Here is a 26,431-nt window from a genome sequence, read left to right on the forward strand (position 1 = left end):
TTGGAGTAGAAAGAGGTTTGGGTGCTCTCCCCATTCAAGCCTTCGGACTCCTAGGTTCAGTAGAAACTTGCAATAGAGACCACAAAGACCCGGGGGTCGTTAATGTGGATGGTTTGATTTTTTTTTTGAACATGTGGACATTCTGATTTTGTTTTGGATTTTGTATAAAATATCGTTTATTTGAAAATGATTTCATTAAATTACGTTAATTAATAAAAAAACATTTCGTATTAAAATTGTGATACCTAATCGTTAAAATATCCTTTACGTTTATAGAATGCCCAAAACATGTCGAACCATGTAGAAGCCCTACATGATATGGAGCAAGTAAAGGTAAGTCATACAAATATAGGAGAATTTTGTTTTATCTTAACAACTTTTAATGTTTTGTACTTATATTTTTTGTGCTTGTTCTTCTCGTTTTGTTTCATGTTAATATCTACTAAGGAGAGAAATCCCATTCCGCCGCCAATACCACCAGCAAAACCACTACGTTCGCAGCAATATAGTCTAAATAGTGAACCGCGGAAATGTTTGTCTAATATGCCTAACCATGAGCATGACCAGTTTCAATCATTGAGTGATAAACAAGCAATTTACAACAATATCGTTAATAACAATCCTACACTAACTGCAGTATGTCACCCTTTGCGCGATCAGTCTCGATTTTGCAAAAGCTCGCATGCATTAAATTATCCAGCAGAAATGCCTATTGGTTGTCTAAACCCAAAAACGACCAACGAAAGAGTCCTGCTTCACAACACAAACGAGTTTAACACTGATTCGTTTCCGCACATGTTGCGACAACGAAGCCAAACGGAATGTTCTCCGCAATGGAGCTTTCAACCTGCGAAGAAACCCAGCGGGGCAAATAATAATCGACATTGGTTGATCCAAGAGGCCGAACAGAGACGAATCGAACAGCAGGCAAACATTTATCATTCGACAGCAGGGTACACTCAGAATGTCCCTAGAAAATCGCTCCCTGACTCTGTGATACAGACTATAACGCAACGCGTTCAGACTCTCGGGATTGGTACCGACCGCCGTTGGTAAGATACATATTCAAACTGATATTTTGATAGGGACAATTATAAGAATTCAATGAAACAGGATTTGGAATGTTCCCTAGAGGTGGAGAAAAGGTGCAGGTGGTTATGTTCTACATGACCAATGTGACAAAGAACTGTGTACAAAACTCTAAAAATCATGCTATTTTTATTTATATTTTTTTCATTCTTTGCCTATTTGTTTCATTATTATTATCCTGAATAATTAATTCTAATTAAAAATATTCAATCAATGGCACCTCTGTGGATATAAATTGCCAAAATGGATGGGGGGGGGGCAGAAAAAACGGTAGTGATAGAGCTGTTGCCAAAGTCGTATGGTTCGATAAATATCCCCGGTAGAAACTTCCCTCAGGGCCATGCAAACTCCAGGTGTGGCCAATCCTGTCAAAATGGCCATTTTCATTACCAATATCAAAAACCATGAATTTTGATACCCATATTGCCCCAAGTCGAATGGTTCGATAAATATCCCCCCGGTAGAACCTTCCCTCAGGGCCATGGCCACTCCGGGTGTGGCCAATCTTGTCAAAATGATCATTTTTATCACCAGTATAAAAAACCATGAATTTTGATACCTATATTGCCCCAAGTCGAATGGTTCGATAAATGTCCCCGATAGAACCTTCCCTCAGGGCAATGGCCACTCCGGGTGTGGCCAATCCTGCCAAAATGGTAATTTTCATTACCAGTATCAAAAACCATGAATTTTGATACCCATATTGCCAAATTTGTATGGTTCCGTAAATGTCCTCCCGGTAGAACCTTCCCTCAGAGCAATGGCCACTCCGGGTGTGGCCAATCCTGCCAAAATGGTCATTTTCATTACCAGTATCAAAAACCATGAATTTTGATACCCATATTGCCCAAATTTGTATGGTTCCGTAAATGTCCTCCCGGTAGAACCTTCCCTCAGGGCAATGGCCACTCCGGGTGTGGCCAATCCTGCCAAAATGGTCATTTTCATTACCAGTATCAAAAACCATGAATTTTGATACCCATATTGCCAAATTTGTATGGTTCCGTAAATGTCCTCCCGGTAGAACCTTCCCTCAGAGCAATGGCCACTCCGGGTGTGGCCAATCCTGCCAAAATGGCCATTTTCATTACCAGTATCAAAAACCATGAATTTTGATACCCATATTGCCCAAATTTGTATGGTTCCGTAAATGTCCTCCCGGTAGAACCTTCCCTCAGGGCAATGGCCACTCCGGGTGTGGCCAATCCTGCCAAAATGGTAATTTTCATTACCAGTATCAAAAACCATGAATTTTGATACCCATATTGCCCCAAGTCGAATGGTTCGATAAATGTCCCCGATAGAACCTTCCCTCAGGGCAATGGCCACTCCGGGTGTGGCCAATCCTGCCAAAATGGTAATTTTCATTACCAGTATCAAAAACCATGAATTTTGATACCCATATTGCCAAATTTGTATGGTTCCGTAAATGTCCTCCCGGTAGAACCTTCCCTCAGAGCAATGGCCACTCCGGGTGTGGCCAATCCTGCCAAAATGGTCATTTTCATTACCAGTATCAAAAACCATGAATTTTGATACCCATATTGCCCAAATTTGTATGGTTCCGTAAATGTCCTCCCGGTAGAACCTTCCCTTAGGGCAATGGCCACTCCGGGTGTGGCCAATCCTGCCAAAATGGTCATTTTCATTACCAGTATCAAAAACCATGAATTTTGATACCCATATTGCCAAATTTGTATGGTTCCGTAAATGTCCTCCCGGTAGAACCTTCCCTCAGAGCAATGGCCACTCCGGGTGTGGCCAATCCTGCCAAAATGGTCATTTTCATTACCAGTATCAAAAACCATGAATTTTGATACCCATATTGCCAAATTTGTATGGTTCGATAAATATCCCCGGTAGAAACTTCCCTCAGGGCCATGCAAACTCCAGGTGTGGCCAATCCTGTCAAAATGGCCATTTTCATTACCAATATCAAAAACCATGAATTTTGATACCCATATTGCCCCAAGTCGAATGGTTCGATAAATATCCCCCCGGTAGAACCTTCCCTCAGGGCCATGGCCACTCCGGGTGTGGCCAATCCTGTCAAAATGATCATTTTTATCACCAGTATAAAAAATCATGAATTTTGATACCCATATTGCCCCAAGTCGAATGGTTCGATAAATGTCCCCGATAGAACCTTCCCTCAGGGCAATGGCCACTCCGGGTGTGGCCAATCCTGCCAAAATGGTAATTTTCATTACCAGTATCAAAAACCATGAATTTTGATACCCATATTGCCAAATTTGTATGGTTCCGTAAATGTCCTCCCGGTAGAACCTTCCCTCAGAGCAATGGCCACTCCGGGTGTGGCCAATCCTGCCAAAATGTCCATTTTCATCACCAGTATCAAAAACCATGAATTTTGATACCCATATTGCCCAAATTTGTATGGTTCCGTAAATGTCCTCCCGGTAGAACCTTCCCTCAGGGCAATGGCCACTCCGGGTGTGGCCAATCCTGCCAAAATGGTCATTTTCATTACCAGTATCAAAAACCATGAATTTTGATACCCATATTGCCCAAATTTGTATGGTTCCGTAAATGTCTTCCCGGTAGAACCTTCCCTCAGGGCAATGGCCACTCCGGGTGTGGCCAATCCTGCCAAAATGGTAATTTTCATTACCAGTATCAAAAACCATGAATTTTGATACCCATATTGCCAAATTTGTATGGTTCCGTAAATGTCCTCCCGGTAGAACCTTCCCTCAGAGCAATGGCCACTCCGGGTGTGGCCAATCCTGCCAAAATGGTCATTTTCATTACCAGTATCAAAAACCATGAATTTTGATACCCATATTGCCCAAATTTGTATGGTTCCGTAAATGTCCTCCCGGTAGAACCTTCCCTTAGGGCAATGGCCACTCCGGGTGTGGCCAATCCTGCCAAAATGGTCATTTTCATTACCAGTATCAAAAACCATGAATTTTGATACCCATATTGCCCAAATTTGTATGGTTCCGTAAATGTCCTCCCGGTAGAACCTTCCCTTAGTGCAATGGCCACTCCGGGTGTGGCCAATCCTGCCAAAATGGTCATTTTCATTACCAGTATCAAAAACCATGAATTTTGATACCCATATTGCCCAAATTTGTATGGTTCCGTAAATGTCCTCCCGGTAGAACCTTCCCACAGGGCACTGGCCACTCCGGGTGTGGCCAATCCTGCCAAAATGGTAATTTTCATTACCAGTATCAAAAACCATGAATTTTGATACCCATATTGCCCAAATTTGTATGGTTCCGTAAATGTCCTCCCGGTAGAACCTTCCCACAGGGCACTGGCCACTCCGGGTGTGGCCAATCCAGCCAAAATGGTCATTTTCATTACCAGTATCAAAAACCATGAATTTTGATACCCATATTGCCCAAATTTGTATGGTTCCGTAAATGTCCTCCCGGTAGAACCTTCCCACAGGGCACTGGCCACTCCGGGTGTGGCCAATCCTGCCAAAATGGTCATTTTCATTACCAGTATCAAAAACCATGAATTTTGATACCCATATTGCCCAAATTTGTATTGTTCCGTAAATGTCCTCCCGGTAGAACCTTCCCACAGGGCACTGGCCACTCCGGGTGTGGCCAATCCTGCCAAAATGGTCATTTTCATTACCAGTATCAAAAACCATGAATTTTGATACCCATATTGCCCAAATTTGTATGGTTCCGTAAATGTCCTCCCGGTAGAACCTTCCCACATGGCACTGGCCACTCCGGGTGTGGCCGATATCCTACCAAATTGTTCCCAATAATTTCGGTATTCCGGTGACCGTTCTGGCTACCGTCAATAACTTCTTGGACCTCCTCTCAAGTTCGTGCACCACCTGCGTGTGTGTGTGTGTGTGAGCAATAAAATTCCCAACGTAAGGTCCGTCTTTGATGAAAGTCTGATGGACACTAAATCCTCCAGAGGCTAACTTTTAGCTTAAATAGTTTTCACGGCATCTACGCAACAGAAACAGAATGTCACGCCGAGGGCTTGCGACGGTAACGCTACATTTTCGAAAAATTTTGCATTGACACCGCAGATAGAGCTTTAAGACAAAGTCCTTTGTCAATAATGATGGGTCTAACATGGGGCCAATCAATTCACATATCCTTGTACTGTCTATTAATCTATATATATAAAAAATTTCGACGGTTTTGTTCGAACGCGAATCAGTTCAATATGGAGCGTCGGATCGAGGTGCTCTTTGTTTCGTTGGGTTCGTATAAGTCCAAGGAAGGTTCTTACGCTAACTAATTGACACTTTGGCCACTCTGGAACCGATTCCGGAAAATCTGCAGATTGTATGGGAAAAGCTGCGTAAAATCAAATTTTGATCACAGGAGGCTGAGTTAGCAAACAAGCAAGAAACGTCAGGAAACCAAAAAAGGGCAGGACGAAGTTTGCCGGGAAGAACTTGTGTCTCATAATAAAATCTTAACCTACAGTTGTTCAAACTAACAAAAACCATGATTTATTTTGAAACTAAAATTTCGTGACGTTGCAAAGCAACGAAAAACCCTGTTTTCAAAAACAGAGCGTTGCAACGTCACAAAATGTAAGTGGTCTTTAAAAATCGAGTTTTGATTTTTTTTTTCGAAAATCTAATGATTGCATTAGATTGCATCGATTCCCATCTGCTCCAACCTTCCATCGGATGAGGAAGTAAAACGTCGGTCCCGGCCTTGGTTGTTAGGCCGTTAAGTCATTCCAGGTGTAGGAGTCGTCTCCATGCCATAAGTACAAACAACACACCAAACCAAGCCTACTCCGGTGGAATCGCTGGCGGCGGTTGGACTCGCAATCCAAAGGTCGTCAGTTCAAACACTGGGGTGGAAGGTTCCTTGGAGTAGAAAGAGGTTTGGGTGCTCTCCCCATTCAAGCCTTCGGACTCCTAGGTTCGAGCAGAAACTTGCAACAGAGACCACAAAAGACCTGGGGGTCGTTAATGTGGATGGTTTGATTTTTTTGCATTCGATTTGTTGACGAATTTTACACTTAAAATGGACGAAGAACTCCAAATTTGTCGTTTAACAGAGCAGAGTTAATGGCGAAACATGAATTGGGTCAGGATTGAGAAAAAGTCACGCGTTGTAACGTCACGCTACATATTCCCCTCTCAAAAATAGAATTATTGCTTAAAATAATGTTTCAACAATGATTGTTATAGGAAATTTAATGTACTCCAAATTTGTAATAACATATGTACCTTTTCAATGTATTTTTTGAGATACAACCGAAATACTGAAAAAAGAAAAGTCAAAGCGTTGCAACGTCACGGCGGAATGTAAGAAAGAGAGCGGTTGAGGGAGAAGAGCATGTGCTTTGAATCGAGCGGTTGCGTTAATCATGTTTATTTTATTTTTCACAGGAGCTTCGACAATCCTAACAACATGACTCGTTTGCTCGCAAATGAAATGAATGTGAATACATCTAGTGCACAAAGCAATAATCCCAATGAAAACGAGGATAAAATTCTTAGCGTGAGTGGTAAAAAAAAATGTTCACATTGCAATAATGAGTTAGGTAAGAAAGAAGAAAATCATATAGAAACGGGTCTAGCTCATTTCCCCGAATGCCATTTCCACGAAAATCATTTCCCCTAATTGGCCACATCCCCGAATACCACTTCCCCTAATCAGCCACATCCCCGAATGCCATTTCCCCGAATATCATTTCCCCTAATCAGCTATATCCCCGAATAGTCGGCCATTTCCCCGAATGCCATTTCCCCGAAGTGACACTTACGCCAATTGCCGTTTATCTTCTATATATATAAAAAATTTCGACGGTTTTGTTCGAACGCGAATCAGTTCACTACGGAGCGTCGGATTGAGGTGCTCTTTGTTGCGTTGGGTTCGTATAAGCCCACGGAAGGTTCTTACGCTAACTAATTGACACTTTGGCCACTCTGGAACCGATTCCGGAAAATCTTCAGATTGTATGGGAAAAGCTGCGTAAAATCAAATTTTGATCACAGCAGGCTAAAATAGCAAACAAGCAAGAAACGTCAGGAAACAAAAAAAGGGCAGAACGAAGTTTGTCGGGTAAGGCTTGTTAACATTTAAATTTTCACGAATTTTCATATCCCTTAATCATCATTTTCGCTAAAGAGCAATTCCAGCTCAAATCAGGATTTTTTCTGGTACTTTTGTACCCGACCCTCTCCAATTTCAATGAAACTTTGTAGACATGTTATCCTACATAAGCCATTTTTGTGTATATGGAGCCAATAGTACTCGAAAATAAAATTTGAGAAGGGCGTAAGGTATTTAAATATTTTTGTATTTTGTAATTTAAAAAATACTGTATCTCAAAGCCGTTGCGTCCTATCAAAAAGTGGTCGAAGACAAACTTGTACAACATTGGACGGGCTTTCTGACAAAAATACACTGAAACAAAAATACACGCCACATCTATGAGATTTTTCGATTTTTCAGTCTAAAACTTAAATTTAAGGGTGCACAGCAACCAAGGAAGTTGTTTTGTTCTTATTCCAAAATTGTCAAACTTACGGACCCAATCCTGCAAGAATCTGATTGTAAAAATAATCAAACTTTGTTGTAAATAACTACACGCAGAAAAATAAGGCATATTTGAATCAACAAAACGTTTTGTTGAATTGAAAATCGCGATTTTTGTTGAATCAACGCTAAACGTCAAAGCAGCTTTTTCAAAACAACAAAATACTTTTGTGGAATTGAGAAAATCAAGGTTTGTTTCAACGCATTTTTTGTTGATTATATTCAACAAAACTTTTGTTGATTCAAACCTCGTACAGGCTGATTCTACAAAACATTTCTCTGCGTGTATGAAGACAGTAATTTAGGGGATGAATAAATAAATATATCGATAGTTCCCGTAGTTTTGAAGATACTAAAATGTCTGTAACAGAAATCTGGGTGCAAAAGCTATGGTCGATGTGTACCGTTAAAGGTGATGTCACGATTTTTTTTTCGTTCAAATTTTTTGAGGAAATAGCCTAAAATGTTACCAAAAGACTGACGAAAAACGCAGGATGGTATGTCTCTCCTAAAAAAATACAAAAATCATTTACTAAAACTGTTTTTTTGAAAAGTGGTCTAAACGTCAAAATTTTTAAAAACCGGTAGTGGGAATCGATTTTCCAGACAATTTTACATAAAAGTCTCCTCATTGACCATTGTCCTATGTCCAATCCTTGGGAAGATACAGCGGTTTTAAGGGTGCACAGCAACCAAAGAAGTTGTTGTCTTCTTATTCCAAAATTGTCAAACTTACAGACCCAATCCTGCAACAATTTGATTTTAAAAATAGTCAAATGTCGTTGTAAATTGTTTTGTAGACGGTACATTGAGGGATGAATAAAAAATTATATCAATAGTTCTCGTAGTTTCGAAAATACTAAAATATCTGTACCAAAAATCTTGGTGCAAAAGCTCTGGTTGATGTGCACCGTTAAAAATAAAAATGTTGAAAAAACGGGATTTTTGGTGGTTTTTGGCAATTTCTATACGACAGACTTAGTTTTTCAGTCTCGTAAATATTTTTACCGGAAAGCTCGACCAATTTCCCATAAGTTTGTCTTTGACAGCATTTCAATTGGATGTAAGGGCTTACAGATAACTAATAACTGAAATTAGAATATTTTTTTCAGTGTGGTAGAAACAAGGCTAGTAAATTTGCTTGCGTAAATCAAAAAATCAAATTATTCGCTCTACAGCATTGCCTTGGCGTTCTCGATTGCGAGATTCCTACTCGAAACTAGGTGTCCGAAGGCTTGATTGTTGAGGCAATTGCAAACCTCTTCTTACACCTAAGCTTCCATCCACCCCGGGATTCGAACTGACGACCTTTGGATTGTTAGTCCAACTGCCTACCAGCGACTCCACCGAGGCAGGACCCAGGGAGACGACTCCTACACCTGGACTGAGCTAACGACCTAACCTTTAGGTTAGTCAGGGTATGTACCTATTTGTTCCATTTTTGGGTTCTTGAACAAAATTCGAAAAAAGACAAATTTCCTTGCAAATGGACCGACGTTTTACTTCCCCATCCGATAGAAGGCGTGATCAGGCAAATCTCGTCACGAAAAATGCCACCGGGTCCGTCTGGGATTGAACCCAGGCCATACTGGGGTTTGGAGGCTACCACGCTAACCACCAAACCACCGGACCCGGCAACACCCCTTCCCCCCTAAAATGCTACGTCTGTTCTGAATGAAGCCAAAAAGAAAGTTGATCATTCAAGGCCAATACGAACCTTTCAAGCAATATTATATGTAGTTTGATGTGATAAAAATTGCCATTAATTTTTTTTCTTATAAAATGCTATTTCCCCGAACGCGGTCAAGCGGAAATGCCCGGTGCCCCGGAGCGCGCGCGCTCCTGGCATTCAGGGAAAGGATTATTCAGGGTTATGACTAATCGGGTAAGTGGCATTCGGGATTGTGGCCCATTCGGGAAAATAGCATTCGGGGATGTGGACGATTAGGGGAAATGGGAAATTCGGGTAAATGGAAATTAATATTAGGAGAAGTGTCTTTTCGCGGAAGTGGCATTCGGAGAAATGTCCCTTTGATAATATGGGTTTCGGGAAAATGTCATAGATTCATAGAAACATTAAATCAAAGCTGAAATTTATGGCTATTTTCTGTACCGTTTCTCTCTTAAAATTCGAACAAAATATTAAAAATCCTTTGCCAATTATTTTATATACTTAATACAATATACAATATTTCGTTTCAGGCCGGGGAGCGGCTATGGTTATCGAGAGTCTGGGACTTTTATATCATTTAAAATGTTTTAAATGTTTTGTTTGTCACACACGCCTGGGCGATGGCTTTAATGGCACGGACGTTCGAGTACGCAAATATAAACTTCATTGCCAAAATTGCTTTTCAAGTGAGGATGGAGTGAAATTCAGTTGTGTATAAAGGCTAGTATGCAGATCGGAAGGAAAGGGGTCAAGAAACAGCTTTACGAACAGCAGAACAAAGGAGAGGGAGCGATTTCTTGGGGCTTTTCTTCACCCTCTCTGACTTGCTTGCGCTGCCGCTGCTGCCCATTTGATTTTTTTCTTGACCGGTTCCTTCCGAAGTGCGTATACCGCTTAAATGCAAAAGCTTTTAAAAATTGTATATAAATAGCTAATAACTTCTCATTTGTCGCATCCTTAAACACATCCTGTTGTAATTGTTGTTTTGATTAATATATAATGATGAATCAGATATATGTGTTTCAATCATATCCCAAAGCCCATAATATGATATTGTGAATGGAAAACAATTGGTTTGGTAATAATTCAAAATGTTAAAAATACTCACAAACACTTAGGAGCCCATGGTGGCGTAGTTATCATATTTCGATGTTCGCTCAACAAATTCCAGTATCTACGTGCGCATGTATTGCGTACACATTAGGGTGCCCAGAATATGGGACATTTTCTCAAAACCTCGCTCCACAAGCTGAATATTGTTCCATCAGCTATTTTAGGACTCTGGGCCAAATATGAGGAAAATCGTGCAACATTTACCCATTGATACTCGAAGGTGAAGTTTGTATCGGAAAAATAAAAAAAAATCAAGCAAAACATTGTAAAACGGTCGTTGTCATTTTTCAAAACATTGAGAAAAACGAGGATGAAGTCTGCGGTTAGTTTTTCAATTCCTATATTAAACTTATTTGGCTGACTATGGATATTATTCATATAAAAAACGCAAAACTAGTATTGTTATGTTACCCCGTATTCAATTTTCTGAAAACATTTCATTATTGCTGTAAAATTAAAGCATAAGCATAAGCATAGGTGCCCACCCGCAGTTGCTACTCCGTTATTGACCAGGACCTCCAGAAGTTACATCCACGAGCCGTGGAAGATGAGTGGGTGCTATCTTTCCTCGCTTCGCAACTTCTCAAAGGCCCCTATCATGCTGATCAATACCGGCGCCGGCCACGACCAGTGGTAGGGTCACGGGGAAGTGGATGGGAATGTTAATCCGATACTTGAGTGATAGAGACCGCCCAATCGACTGCTTCTCCGACAAAGTATCACATGAGTTTTGAGGGGGTTAGTAGATGGGTATGAGGTCAGGATTCACGAGTGGCAGTGATGTGACCATGAGCATTTTGTTTATCGGTTGAAATTTTTAAATCTTAGGCAGCCGGCTGCGGAAAGATAGATAATTGATTATTTAAAATGGTTTATTTTTATCGAACGCGTGCCAACCGAGCAGTAGTGCTATGGGCTGGACTTATCAGTATAATTTTACTGTTTTTACAATTTAGATAACGCGAGCAAATTTCAAAAATAGTAAATAAATGACGCTTTACTCTTCATAAAATCGATAGTTTGATGAGTTAATACTAAAACTAAAAATTGGAATAAATTTTACGATCATTTACGACGAAAATTATCGCGAAAAAACCGGACTGCGCGTCCCCAGAAGCACTGCACTTATGAAGGCATTATTCAATTATTATGACCAATCACCCCATGCACACAAATAACGACACAAAAGAGACGAAAATTATCGCGAAAAAACAGGACTGCGCGTCCCCAGAAGCACTGCACTTATGAAGGCATTATTCAATTATAATGACCAAGCACCCCATGCACACAAATAACGACACAAAAGAGACGAAAATTATCGCGAAAAAACAGGACTGCGCGTCCCCAGAAGCACTGCACTTATGAAGGCATTATTCAATTATTATGACCAATCACCCCATGCACACAAATAACGACACAAAAGAGACGAAAATTATCGCGAAAAAACCGGACTGCGCGTCCCCAGAAGCACTGCACTTATGAAGGCATTATTCAATTATTATGACCAATCACCCCATGCACACAAATAACGACACAAAAGAGACGAAAATTATCGCGAAAAAACAGGACTGCGCGTCCCCAGAAGCACTGCACTTATGAAGGCATTATTCAATTATAATGACCAAGCACCCCATGCACACAAATAACGACACAAAAGAGACGAAAATTATCGCGAAAAAACAGGACTGCGCGTCCCCAGAAGCACTGCACTTATGAAGGCATTATTCAATTACTATGACCAATCACCCCATGCACACAAACAGAGACACAAAAGAGACGAAAATTATTCGCGAAAAAACAGGACTGCGCGTCCCCAGAAGCACTGCACTTATGAAGGCATTATTTAATTATTATGACCAATCACCCCATGCACACAAACAGCGACACATAAGAGACGAAAATTATCGAGAAAAAACAGGACTGCGCGTCCCCAGAAGCACTGCACTTATCATTTCATTATTGCTGTAAAATTGATGATAAAATTACATAGGCCTCGAATTATTATCAAAATTCAATATGTTAGTCCACATTTACAAAATCAAAAATAATCTGATGAAAACAAACACGGTTCTATTAGGTGATTCTACTATACACTCGCGTAACACAAGGCAAAACGAACTGTACTAAGTTGATAGGGTCAGAACAACCCAAGGCCAGAAAAATTTGTTTTATCAGGGGGTAGTAATGTTTAACTCTCTACCAACAGGATTTAAGAATTTATCCCTTTCAGTGTTTAAAGTGCAGGTGAAGCAATATTTGTTAAGGGAACAGTAACTGAATTGTGTAGTTTAGTAAGATAGCAAAACTGTAAAATTGTGTCTCACTTGCAGCGTAGCTGAATACAGTTTGTTAAAAACTTTTAGCTACATAAATTCATAAATAAAGCAAAAAAAAAAAGTTAACAACATGCGGGATCGATTTAGCCCTTTGCGTTTTATCGCCTTTGTAAACATTGGCGTGTTTCATTTTCCAAGTGGGTCTCGTGGCGCAGGGGTAGCGGCTTCGGCTGCCGATCCCGATGATGCTATGAGACGCGGGTTCGATTCCCGCCTTATCCACTGAGCTTCTATCGGATGGTGAAGTAAAACGTCGGTCCCGGTTTCTCCTGTCTCGTCAGAGGCGCTGGAGCAGAAATCCCACGTTAGAGGAAGGCCATGCCCCGGGGGGCGTAGTGCCAATAGTTTCGTTTTCATTTTCCATTTTGGCCCTATGTCAAACGGCCAAACACAACTTCAGGATTTGTTTTTGTTGTGCTTTTGTTTTTTGGCCTTGCAGGCCAAGCCAAAAAAATTGAGATTTCGTGTTAGGTCTTTGCACCAAAGTCATTTTTTTCTCGTTTTACGTAATTTTTTTTTTAATTATTTACAAACCGGTAGTGTGGCAGGCTTACAATGTGGGGAAGAAGGCTCTGGCGATGCGGTTCGGACAAAACTAAGTTGATAAGCTGTTCTTCGGGAAGCAGATTCCGGTGCATGAAGGACAAGTTCTTCGAGGAGATTGAGAAGCTGGACTTTGAGAATGATCCGGAATCGCAGCGGCTGTACATTAACAACTGGGTGGAGAACACGACGCACGGGGAGATTACGGACCTGCTGATTCCGGGCTCGACCACGAAGAACACAAAGCTGGCGATCGCCAATGCTGCCTACTTCAAGGTGGGTTTGAATAACTTTGATAGAGTTACAGTGGTTAATTGAAACGATCGTTTGTAGGGAACCTGGCAGAGCAAATTCAAGCCAGAGGAGACCCAGAAGGAGATCTTTTACGTTTCGAACGAGCGCCAGGAGTTTGTCGACATGATGCACGTCCAGGGAACCTTCAACCATGGTGAGTAATCTACAATCAACAACTGTGCTGTCAAATACCTAACCGGTTCGTCCCTCCACCAGCCGCCAACGAGAAGCTCGGATGCCACATCCTGGAGCTGCCCTACACCGGTCAGGACGAAGCGTCCCGCGTTTCGATGTTCGTGTTCCTACCCCCCCCCCCCCTCCCCTACCGAATCCAACGCACTGACAAACTCCTTGCCCGCCTCACCTCGTCGCCGAACATCCTCTGCGGGGCAATAACGAGGGCATTATTTCCGCGTCCCGTCGACATGAAGACCGTACTGGGCCGAGGCATGGGCAAGCTGTTCGAAAATTCGGCCAACTTCTCCGGCTTCTCGAAGAAAGTCCAGGTCGGTGAAGTGCTGGTAAAGTTCAAGATCACCGTCGCGACGGTGGCATCCGCGACAGTCGTGTTCAGCTTCCGATCGTCGCGACCTGACGATCCAGCCATGTTTCACTGCAACCATCCGTTCATCTTCGTCATCTAGGACTACGCCACGCAGGCCGAGCTGTTCAACGAAGTTTACCACCAGCCAGAGTGATTTTTGAAGCCGGAACGACCCCAGAAGATGACTTAGCTGGAAACCAAGGATGAAAGCTTCGAGGGAAGTACGTTCGATGAGTTTTTGGTCATGATTACGTGGGGAAATTGCTTGACCGTCTTGGTGCACACCAACGGGAGATTCCTTCAGAACACGTTTCGGTCGAAAACGTGTCGTATTATTGGGATTGGGATTTTTCGTAATGAATATAACAAATGTGAACGGGATTTCTGAATAAAATAATATCAAATTTTTCAGTTGATTGGTTTAGTTTATATGAGTAAAACTATAAAACTACGCCCCGCACTTTTGTTGAATATTTGATTATCACGAAAACGCTTCCAGTAACCAAAGTACGTCGCGGAAAAGTTCCACCTGAATAAAACATTCGAGTGGTTGATCGGTGATGCCTTGGTCGTTAAGGCTGTCGGAGAACCTTCAGTAGCAGCGGTGAAAAATTACGACGGCAACAATAACAAACTGTCTGGAACCATGTCCAAAGACAGCGGGGAAGAACGAACAAAGAACAGGTGTTTGCAAGAAGCAGGAACCGGTCGTGGACTCAAGGGAACCAGAAGTAGATTTAGTTCCGTTCCAAAAGGGTTTTGCCGAGTGCTTGAAATATTTAGACAAGCTCGTCGATTCGTGGGTGATGGTCACGTTTGAGTTGAAGTTTAGCAATGACTGCCGGAACAACGACGGGAAGCATTCGTCAGTTAGGCGGCCGGATAGCAAGCAGGAATGTCTGCTTAAGGGTTTCGACCTGGACAGTCGTAAACCGGAACAGTGGATCGGAGATTCCTAGCTTTTTCTAAATAAATAAATAAGCAATTTTAGTTATTGCTATATAAACTGCTTTATTTAGGACCGCATTTGATCAATGATCAATAAAAGATTCTTCAAAACTGCAAGTTCGGCTCACTTACGTATTTGAGCAAGCTCGAGGATCAATTTTGTAAAAAAAAAACTACTCCAGGTGCTTGCTAAACCAAGATTGGCTCGCCTTGATCATTCAGTTTTGGTCGATTGTACCGGCAACTAAAGTTTTTAACCGCTCCAGCTTGATCACATCCACGGCACCCACGTCGTCATCCAGCAGGAACCGTTTCCGCTCAAAAAAGTCCAACTGCTTCTCCTTCTCCTCACTATTCTTCCCTCTTACTCCTCCGTACTCTTATCGTACACCTCACCCTATTCTTGGTCTGCTCACGCTGCTTCTGCTTGACCCACTCGATTTCCTTCTCCGTGTCCGAACCGGACAATTCGTACGTCAGTGGCTGTTCCGCGTCCTCCACGATCGCCACATCGTCCAGATCGTAATGCGCCATTGCTTCCTCGTCCGTTCCTTACGGGGAGAGGGATCTTTCACCGGACAACCCCGTTTGAGCGGATCCTGTTTTGGCCGGCGCGCTTCGTCCACGATTTCATCCACCGAGTCCGAGCGCTCCGCATCGTCCGAATAGAGGGCGAACTCCCATGGCCAGCGCCTGATTCCGTAGGTTGACCCGTTCCGGATTTTGAGTCCCGCGGTCTATACAAGCCAGATGACACATGTCGCCATTTAGAATTTTCTTTGTGCTAAAACTTAGTGCTCATTTAGTGCTATTTAGTGCCCTATACCCCACATTTAGTGCCCTCATAGTTTCCATACAAATTGCCATACAAAATTTGAAATACAAGCCAGATGACACATGTCGCCATTTTGAATTTTCTTTGTGCTAAAATTTAGTGCTCATTTAGTGCCCTATATCCCATATTTAGTGCCCTCATAGTTTCCATACAAATCGCCATACAAAATTTTGAAATACAAGCCAGATGACACATGTCGCCATTTTGAATTTTCTTTGTGCTAAAATTTAGTGCTCATTTAGTGCTATTTAGTGCCCTATACCCCACATTTAGTGCCCTTATAGTTTCCATACAAATTGCCATACAAAATATGAAATACAAGCCAGATGACACATGTCGCCATTTTGAATTTTCTTTGTGCTAAAATTTAGTGCTCATTTAGTGCCCTATACCCCATATTTAGTGCCCTCATAGTTTCCATACAAATCGCCATACAAAATTTTGAAATACAAGCCAGATGACACATGTCGCCATTTTGAATTTTCTTTGTGCTAAAATTTAGTGCTCATTTAGTGCTATTTAGTGTCCTATACCCGATATTTAGTGCCCTCATAGTTTCCATACAAATCGCCATACAAAAATTTGAAATACAAGCCAGATGACACATGTCGCCATTTTGATTTTTTTTGTGCTAAAATTTAGTGCTCATTTCCATACAAATCGCCATACAAAGTTTAAAAGTCAAATCTCAGATGTCGCCATTTTGAATGTTTTTTCGTGCTAAAATTTAGTGCTCATTTAGTGCTATTTAGTGCTCTCATAGTTTCCATACAAATCGCCATACAAAGTTCAAAAGTCAAATTTCAGATGTCACCATTTTGAATGTTTTTTGTGCTAAAATGTAGTGCTCATTTAGTGCTTTTAAGTGCCATATACCCCACATTTAGTGCCCTCATAGTTTCCATACAAATCACCATACAAAGTTCAAAAGTCAAATTTCAGATGTCGCCATTTTGAATGTATTTTCGTGCTAAAATTTAGTGCTCATTTAGTGCTTTTTAGTGCCCTATACCCCACATTTAGTGCCCTCATAGTTTCCATACAAATCGCCGTACAATGTTCAAAAGTCAAATCTCAGATGTCACCATTTTGAATGTTTTTTCGTGCTAAAATTTAGTGCTCATTTAGTGCTATTTAGTGCCCTATATCCCACATTTAGCGCCCTCATAGTTTCCATACAAATCACCATACAAAGTTCAAAAGTCAAATTTTAGATGTCGCCATTTTGATGTGTTTCAGTACTAAAATTTAGTGCTCATTTAGTGCTATTAAGTGCCCTATACCCCACATTTAGTGCCCTCATAGTTTCCATACAAATCGACATACAAAGTTCAAAAGTCAAATTTCAGATGTCGCCATTTTGAATGTTTTTCAGTGCTAAAATTTAGTGCTCATTTAGTGCTATTTAGTGCCCTATACCCCACATTTAGTGCCCTCATAGTTTCCATACAAATCGCCATACAAAGTTCAAAAGTCAAATTTCAGATGTCGCCATTTTGAATGTTTTTCAGTGCTAAAATTTAGTGCTCATTTAGTGCTATTTAGTGCCCTATACCACTAATTTAGTGCCCTCATAGTTTCCCTACAAATCACCATACAAAGTTCAAAAGTCAAATTTCAGGTGTCGCCATTTTGAATGTTTTTCAGTGCTAAAATTAAGTGCTCATTTAGTGATATTTAGTGTCCTGTAGCCCTCATGAGTGGGTCTGGCAACACTGACAGGACGTGGTCTTGCTGGAAATCGCGCTCGATTGTTTTCGTTTTTTTAACAGTTCGGAACCGGGGTTTCGGTTCAAAAAGTGTTTTAATCTACTAAATAGTGTTGCGTCCATTCGGGAATGATGGAGTTTTTGAAGAAAGTGTTTAATTAAGTGCATTACTGAGTGATTTGTTTTAGCCCGGCGTCGCTGAGCTCTTCAGTTTTTTTTTCTCGATGCGTTTTGTTTGTATTGGTGTGCGCCACCGTGGTTGGCTTTCGGCGTGCGTCCATGCATGTGGCAGTGTGAAGTTTGGGTTTAGGGTGATGCTAAAACATTGATGTGAATGAATTGTTTGGGTCATGCGAGCAAGAATTGCAATAGACCGGAAGAGAAAATTGGTGGAGGCCAAAATAGAAAATTGCCAGTTCCGGAGGCGGTTTGGTGGAGCCTGAGGGGAGAGAAGGGTTTGGGAGGGTGGGGGCTGTTGGTGGGGTGTTTGAAGGGTGAAAAACGGAAGAAATCTTGCTAAAGTGTGCAGTTTTTGCTGAAGAAAGGTTCATCGCGGTTTCGGATTTCGTTCTTTGTTTGTATTGGTCAGATCAGACAGTTGTCCTCCGCTTGAGCCTCAGTTTGGGAGTTCGATGAATCGATCTTGTTTTTTCATGATTTTCACCATTTCACAAGTTCGAGAAATCACACTTTTTCGAGTTCGCTTCAGCGAACTGGCAAAAGTGGGATATCTGAACTCCCAAAAGTGGGATTTTTTGTAACCGTGTAGGAGTCAGCGGCCAGCTTCGTAAGATGACGTGTACGATCATGAAACGCTGCAGATACTCCGTACAATACTGTTCGAGCGGTTAATTAGGTAACTATTTGAGGAATCTCCCTGAAAACTGATCGCTGAAGATTAAAATCACTTACAAAAGCGAGTGAAATGACAAATACAATAATGCTGTACTTACTTGTAATTATAATTGAACACTGCGCATTCTGACGGATTTTGCGTTATGCATTTTGGTTGCCCGGTACTTGGTCTCATCCCGCTGTTATAATATGGCATAACGAAACTAATTTATTCTGTTTAACAAACATCACGATTACGACTCCGCGCCGCGCAGCATCCAACCACCAAATAAAACACTTTTGTTTTGCCAGCTGTCATTCGCAGCAGCACTCTTTGTTGGACTTTACATGTTTTCAAATTTTACATTGATAACTTTTACATTATTATTTTTTTTATGCAGGCCAAGTGTGAAATGATATCTTTTCGGTTGACACCCGGTGAGGAACATCCTGGAAGGAGCGGAACTACATCCGTAGTGCTGTTAGTTGATCTTGGTCAAAACAGCTGCTCTGGTTTCTTGCAAGTTACCCATTTTCTTACCTCCACGTTGGCTTGGTTTCGTCATCATGATGACAACACGTGACCTTGCTGGTGGCCTGTGGAAACGAACTCGTAAACCTTTGACCAGCGAGGGTCAGAGTCGAGACGGCCAAAAGAAAGGGATGCGCAATGTGGGAAGGGAAGATTGTAGACGGTATTGTTTTGATTCACAGCATGTTGAGTTAACTGTTGTGGATGTACCTGATACATCGCAATACGGGGTTTCTCTTCTTTCCCCTTTCAGCTACTATCTATCTTCTATTTCTTTATTATGTATTACTGATTTTCTAATTCGTTTGTTTTCATTTTCATGTCGTGTCTGGGCCTACGGTTGGAGAACGATTGCACCACGACAACCACTTCGGAGTGATATTATCACACTGGAGTCAACAGCAACAACATCAGAAACCCTGATTTCACTCAGGTTCCCGCAAGTAACTGTATCATTATTTTAAAGTGTTTATATTTTACTAACATCCCTTTCTTTGCAGAGCATGGACTACATTATAAAGCGGCAATGTGGGAAAGGGAAGTAATTTGTGATTGCAGAAGGTATTGTTTTGATTCACAGCATGTTGAACGAACTGTTGTGGATGTACCTAGAACATCGCAACTCGGAGTATCTCTTCTAATTATCTCCAACTACTTTAGTTCTGGTTCACTTATCTTTCAAGTCTTCTCTACTCAATTTGCCAATTTTAACTGCTATGTGTTTTCCCTAACAAAAACTGATCTCCTTAATATGCGAACGAGGTTAATTCCTGTTCATATTTGATGTATTCTTTATTCATTGTCTAATTTATTTATTAATAAAATATTATTTTAACCGGCTCCTAAAGTTGTCATTAATGCTACCTAAGCTTATATGATATTATTTATCTTTATCACAAAGCTTTTTTCATAAATTATTGCCTATATTTTTAATCTACTTCATACAGCTTTTACTCTTCTTTCCTTCAACATACAATTATTCTTTCAGTAGCGAACTTTATGTAGTATGCTTTTTCCTTTATTGTCTATTGTTTTAATCTACGCCCTTTTCTTCAAACAAGTAAGATTTGAGTCCTTATTCACAGTCACACACATAACATTATTGTACTTTTGATAAATTTTTGAATAACATGCTTAGGTTCAAAACAATGTAACAAAACACCGCGACAGAAGAAATAGCAACAGATTAACACGACTCAACATTAGGCAAGATTTCAGGAGAAAACAATACACTGTAAATAACAATTAGTTTTTGAATTCAAACTAAAAATTAAACAGTTTTTTGCTTTACTGAAAATTGATAGATACACTGTAAATGGTTAGGCGCTTATACTTACATCAAACCCTACGTAATGTACCACCACCGGCCGAGTTAAAATGCGTAACCGGAAAAGAAGGTGTGCATGCCTGGCACGAACACTCAAAGCGTGTTCTAGCGTGTTGCTCGTACTGACTCAGAGCAAGGGTAAGATCACGGGTATGAATCTTCAAGCAATTTCAATATGGCGACTTGTATTAGAAGAAAGTGAGACATTTTCGCTAGTTCTCACTGTTCTGTGTTCTGCGTGCACGTCCGCAAACATCGACCACACACGTACTAACGCAAAGCGCCACCAAGTGGCAAAAGGTGATTACGAATATTTTTAGCACTTTCGTTAAAAAAATGCGGTTTTGCAAAAACAAATAACAAAACCAACTTTTAAGTGTAGTTCGACTGTCAAACTTGTAATTCGTTGCTGATTTGTTCGAAAATTTGTTAAAAATAATAAGTTATTTTGCAGCACCCCTTTTGGACGGACATTTCTGTTGTCACCTTATGGTTCCTTGGATTGGCCATGGATAATTTCACAGTGTAATAAACAGGGCAGCTACCACCACGTGGCGCCACTGTTTCGAATGAGAAAATGATACAGGTTTTTTAGACGAGTTTCAATCCCGTGGTAAGATGTAGGTGTAAGGGCAGTGCGTGTTCGTCGGGAACCTGGTCCATAAGATCGGTCAAGGCCCGTTCTTACACTGAAAATTGCGAAATTGCGATAACTTTTACATTATTTTTAAGATTTACATGCTTCCGATTAGAGAGCCTGGATCTTATTAGAGAACGGACATCTCAAACCAAAAGTACCAATCGAAGCACGAGAACTGTCAAACGGAGGTACCAAACGAGCATAAGACAAAGGATTTTGCTCGATTGGTACCTCCGTTTGACAGTTCTCGTGCTTCGATTGGTACTTTTGGTTTGAGATGTCCGTTCTCTAATAAGATCCAGGCTCTCTACTTCCGATTCGTCAACATTTAAACAAACATATGAATATTTACATGAGAAGCATCAATTACATTAGATTTAAATTTACATTATGGCTAATTACATGGAATTTGACTTTTTACATTACATTTTAACATTACATTAAGTGAATTTACATTTGAAACATGGTTTACATGACATGGACATTTACATATATTTTTTCTGTGTAGATCGCAGAGTGCTATACGCTAGTTAACACACTGCGATCACCATTCCAAGTACTACCTCTGTCAAATGAAGACCTGTTTCTAGACACCTCTGACTTTCTATCAGAACCAACCTCAAAGTTCTGCCAGAAATCGATCTATGGGTGTGAATTTGATGGATAATTCCATGAAGTCCAGCCTGAAAAGGCTGATGACGGCAAGCTCGGGTTTCAAAAGGTCAATCCAAATTTTATATTTTCTTGAGCCCCCCAAATCAGCAACCGGATCATCATAACTAACTCGTGATGGGACTAACGGACCAGATTCATTTTTTTGAGGCCATATAGCAACCCAGCCCAAGATTGTGACCAAAATTCTTGATATTCTGTGTCTCCTCCTGAAGCTGGGAACAAACTAAAAATCATCTCATGACCTAACGAAAACAGTTCGGATGCTAGTTTGAACCCCTGATGCACCGGAGCATATGATTTTAATCACTGATTAAACATAATTGTCTCAGTTCATCATAAATCCACATAGAACTCCACGATTTTTTCACTCACGACTCAAACAAACCCAAACATGCTTGACAGTTATTTCGCGACAGAAAAGCGTCACGAAATAACTGTCAAGCTGGTCGGTTGCTTGAGGGATGAAACGCTTGTAGACATTGAGCAATGCCAAAAACCGCAGCAGCAAGTCCTTGAACGGATGGCTGGAATCAACTGTTCTCACCGTATGAAATTCAGCTGCGGAGAGGCCGCCCACACACTGTAGGTTCGTTTTCCCGTCGATGAGCCGGCTGTTCTTGAGATCCACCAACAATCCAAAAAAAACTAGGAAATCAGCTCCGATGATAGCGACACTTACATCCGCTACGATGAAGTTCCAACGAAACTGCCGTCGGAGCCCCAAGTCGTGATGAAACGGGAGTCGTAGGTTTTTATCACCGTCTCATTCGCAGCGTGTAAACGGAACAACGACGGTCCATTGAGGCGGTCCTTCTTTGTCGCAGGTACTATAGAAACATCCGATCCCGTTTCGATAAGATAGCGGCAACTGGACGAGCGGACGAGCGTTGAGCAGTAAGCGGCGACTTTCTGTTGCTCCGTTCACCTTCGCCGTTTCAGGTGAACTGCAACCTAGTTTTTTGAGTCCTTGAAGACGCACGGTTCACGGCACTGCTGTGCGTGTTTGCCAGTTGCTGCAGCGTGTTTCCATCGCAAATTGACAGGATTGTCTTGACGCGTTCTGACATTCGCTGGATAAACAGCATCCGCAGCACACTTTCGTTCACGTTCAAACCAGCTGCGAGTTCCAGCATACGGGCCAAGAGATGAGATGGCCGCCTGTCCCCGAGGTCGCAAGAGTTCAGCAGCTGCTCCAACTTTCGTGAGAACAGCCGTCCCTTCACTGCTGGGTATTTGTTTTCCTTCGGGGGTTCTGTCACGATGTCGGCCACTTGGATAATGACAGTTTGGTCGAGCTTGCTGATGATGTGGTAGTATTTTGTTTCGTCCTGTACCACACCCGCGAGAGCAAACTGTGCTTCCGCTTGAGCAAACCACATCCTTGGGTCGTTCTTCCAAATTTCTGGAAGCTTCACTGCAACTGCCGCGGTGACATCTGAGGTGGCAGCATTGTTTGTCTCGTTTGTCTGTGTTTGCGCTTCCATCTTGGTCTGCTGATTCAGCGGTGGCGTAGTCAGTGCCCCAAGATGCCGTCGGTTGCGAGCGGCGAGAAAAAAATCTGTTTTCGCTGGAAGTTTCGCGGAGAGCGGTCGTCGAGGTCAATTTTCCACCTCTTTTCAGCGTCGCGGGTCACCAATGTGGGAACGGAATCGCCGCCGAATAAAACGCGTAGCTAGGGGGTGGACATATAGGTTAATAGATTATTAACACATTAACATAGATAGTTAAAGTATTGATATTTCGTTAATTTATTGACGCAAACCAACCTTTTCATTTTCACCGTTTTCACAAACCTTGGTTTCCCACCCTAATTATTTGAGCGTGTGATGCGTGTGGGACGCCATTTTTTTCATTGCTGTTGTTGCGCTCAGGCGGTAAGGAAGTGTTGTAAAAGTGTTCGGTGCTTTTTTTTTAAGTTCAGTTTGATGAATCCCCTGAAATGGTAAGTTAATTTGTGTGCCAGCAAAGAAAAAAAAAATAATATTCACAGCAGTAGGCATCGGAAACGGCCTATCCGGAAGAAAATGCAGTCAAAACACTGGGAATCGCTGCCATTCTCATAACAGAACCAACCGCAATCCAATTTTTAATATAGTCTTCTAAGATCTGGTGGAATTGTATTAGATGTATTTCTTTCCTTTTCAGATTATGTTACACTCGGTGTTTTGGGCAAAGATACGTCCCGAAGTAGGAGTGGTTAAGGGACACATCAGGAGGGTCCTGGACGACAATCCCAACCTAGCCACGGACAGCGCCAGCTGGAAGATTCCGTGAATCAACGAACCTGCAAATGATTGTAACGGGACCAGCACCAGCAACAAACTGAACCCGATGGGTGTTCGGAAGCGGCACGCGGAGGAGGAGCAGCTTCTGGTGGCCAAACGAACCAATGCCGGCGTTGTCCATGAAGAGGGCAAACACGATGAGAGCGACCTGCACTGCGACTGGGGCAACATTGCCATCCTATTCTTTCTGTACCTGCTGCAGGGCATTCCAATCGGAATCGCAGCGCCAGCTACAAACAACAGGTGCGAGTTGATGGTTGGGCCGGTGATGCGTCTTATCTCGATGGGGTTGATATGGGATGAGTTTATCACGGGCATTACACGTCGCGATGTCTGCCTGTGTGGATCAATCGGACCGCGCACTGGACTCACAATCCAGAGGTCGCCGGTTCGAATCCCGAGGCGGACGCAAATAAATTCTAAGTGTAAATATAGGTTTTCGGTGCCCTCTCCCCGTGCCATACCTTCACACTTAGGAGACCCGGGAGGCGGAGTCTTGTCGCAAAAGAACGATACACGCCTGTGGATCCGTTGACGAAACCGCAAGGTTTAAGAGGGCCACATAATAAGGTGTTACGTCGATTCCGTTTACACGTCGCGATAACAATTGTTAAACATTTCAGGCCGACTTCAGCAGTGGGCTGCTGTGGGCGCCGATCGTCGACTCGCTGTACAGGTCGCGCTATAGCTGGCGCAGTACCTGATCGGGTTGTTTATGTTGATCCTCAGTCTGCACGTGAATCGGTTGGGAAACTCCGAGGGAGATGAAGTGGTGTCCTACATCGCGCCCAACATTCCCATCCTGACGGGGATCTTTTTCGCGCTGAACTTCCTCGCCGCCACGCAGGACATTGCCGTCGACGAGCGGGCGCTGACAATGCTGAAGCGTTGCAATTTAGGTCAAAGTCATCCCCTACCAAATCGCCCTAACGCTGCTCGCCGCGGCCGTCGTCTGGTTCACCCGGCCATGATCTACGACCACCACGTTCCGTACTACTTCTATCCGATCCGATGCGGTGCAGGCGTTTTTCGCGCGAATTAGCGACCCGGCCGTCGACGGAACATACATGGCACTGCTCAACACCCTAAGCAATTTGGGCGGAAACTGGCCAATCACCGTGGTGCTGTGGAATGTCGACGTGCTGACGTAGCCGCTACTGCTGGTGAGGAGGGGAAGAAGGAGGAACCGCCTACGGCCGGCAACCAGTGACGACAGGGCAATGGCCGGAGCTGGAGTACGTATGCGACTCGGTTTGGACAGCTGCTGCAGTCCAGTCGGTTGTGTTTCATGAAAAGCAGGAGCAGGTGGCGTCGGAAGACGCAGAATACGAGCAAGTTTCTGAGCTTGACGGATCGAACCGGGCTGACGATGGGTTGGACCAAGCAGATTAAGGCTACGCCGTCGCTGATCAACCGATCCATCGTGAGTGAAGCCGTTGATGAACTTCCGGAGAATTTGCTAACGAAGCCGATTCAGCAGAAAAACATTACGACTCGGCAGCAGAGGCTGGCTCAACCGGCTAAGAAACCGTTCACGATGAAAAAGCCCTATCCGCAGGACAAGCTGGTCTCGATAAAGCGATCCCTCCGGTGCCGCAAGTGCGACCACAACGTGACTAACCAGGACCAATTGAGAGGCTATCCTGCTGCTGAAGCTTATCAATCCAACCATCAACGACATGATCATCACAATAATGGAACTTCCAACCGACGAGGAGGAACGTCTCATGATTGAAGAGCTCAAACTGTCCGCGGAGACGACCATCTCATCGTCGTCCTCTTCGCTGACGCTGTCGGTCGCGGGGTTGATCGAGTACGAGTAGTTTGTCCTCGAAGCAGGCGGCACTGCTGGAGGACCCGCGGATGGTGCAGCAGAGCGTCAACGGAACGTTCAGGCTGCACTTTTTCAACCAGAACCGAAACCGACCGTTTAGTGGGATACTTTCCAACGAAGCATCCATCGCGATCGCGGCGATCAAATTGTTCACTACTGAATAGCAGGTAAAAAAAGCCACAACGAAAAATTGAAAAAGAAACACAGATACTAGCAGCTTTAAATTTTGAGTTTATTCAGTTTTATTCGTAAATAAAGAAATGTATTTGCTTTTTATTGATGAGCTAATAAAAAAAGGGGGTGAGGAGGGGTATGTTTTCATGTGCATCCTGTAACAGGTCTTGTACTTGGCAAGAACGCTAGCGATGATTGGACATTTTGAGAAAAATAAACTGCAACTTTCATAATGATAGCCTCGATTTAATTGGCCAAAGCTACACCGGAAGTCGTGATGAAGGAACTTCCCATGTCTGCCTGTACGGCCTGTTCTCATGCGTTCTTCCTGGTAGTATTCTACAGATTGTGAGCCATATTGATGTGTAGTTCTGAAGACAGTTCCTCAGAAGCCACAGCAAAAGTCCAGCCGGGGATGCTGGAAAAGGGAAGAAATTGTGGGGAATGAAATAAAATACGAAATAAATACAAGCTTTCCTGGTTCCGTCCTCGTTTTTGATAGAAAAATCTTCTCCTTTAGGCGGCCACCGCC

General features: G+C 42.5%; 3 protein-coding genes across 3 annotated transcripts in view; all 3 read left to right on the forward strand.

The window, feature by feature from the left end:
- Positions 1-6,606, forward strand: part of LOC6048841 — a 61,544-nt gene extending 54,938 nt beyond the window's left edge. Inside the window, exons 4-5 of the mRNA XM_038265893.1 lie at positions 277-333; positions 6,452-6,606. Of these exons, the coding sequence (XP_038121821.1) occupies positions 277-333; positions 6,452-6,469 (75 nt within the window). The 3' untranslated portion in view covers positions 6,470-6,606. The remainder of the gene's footprint in view (positions 1-276; positions 334-6,451) is intronic.
- A 6,543-nt stretch (positions 6,607-13,149) lies between these two features.
- Positions 13,150-14,522, forward strand: LOC6038335 (serine protease inhibitor 88Ea). The gene is made up of 3 exons (XM_038265968.1): positions 13,150-13,544; positions 13,602-13,716; positions 13,779-14,522. The coding sequence occupies exons 1-3, from the start codon at positions 13,281-13,283 to the stop codon at positions 14,204-14,206; spliced, it is 807 nt and encodes a 268-aa protein (XP_038121896.1). The 5' UTR covers positions 13,150-13,280; the 3' UTR covers positions 14,207-14,522.
- Positions 14,523-25,171: 10,649 nt separating this feature from the next.
- LOC119770056 (dynactin subunit 4-like) lies at positions 25,172-25,937 on the forward strand. The gene has a single exon (XM_038264196.1). The coding sequence runs from the start codon at positions 25,180-25,182 to the stop codon at positions 25,624-25,626; it is 447 nt and encodes a 148-aa protein (XP_038120124.1). The 5' UTR covers positions 25,172-25,179; the 3' UTR covers positions 25,627-25,937.
- Positions 25,938-26,431: the final 494 nt, after the last annotated feature.

Source organism: Culex quinquefasciatus, chromosome 3, assembly GCF_015732765.1.
Source record: "Culex quinquefasciatus strain JHB chromosome 3, VPISU_Cqui_1.0_pri_paternal, whole genome shotgun sequence".
In the NCBI taxonomy this organism is placed as follows: Eukaryota; Metazoa; Arthropoda; class Insecta; order Diptera; family Culicidae; genus Culex; species Culex quinquefasciatus.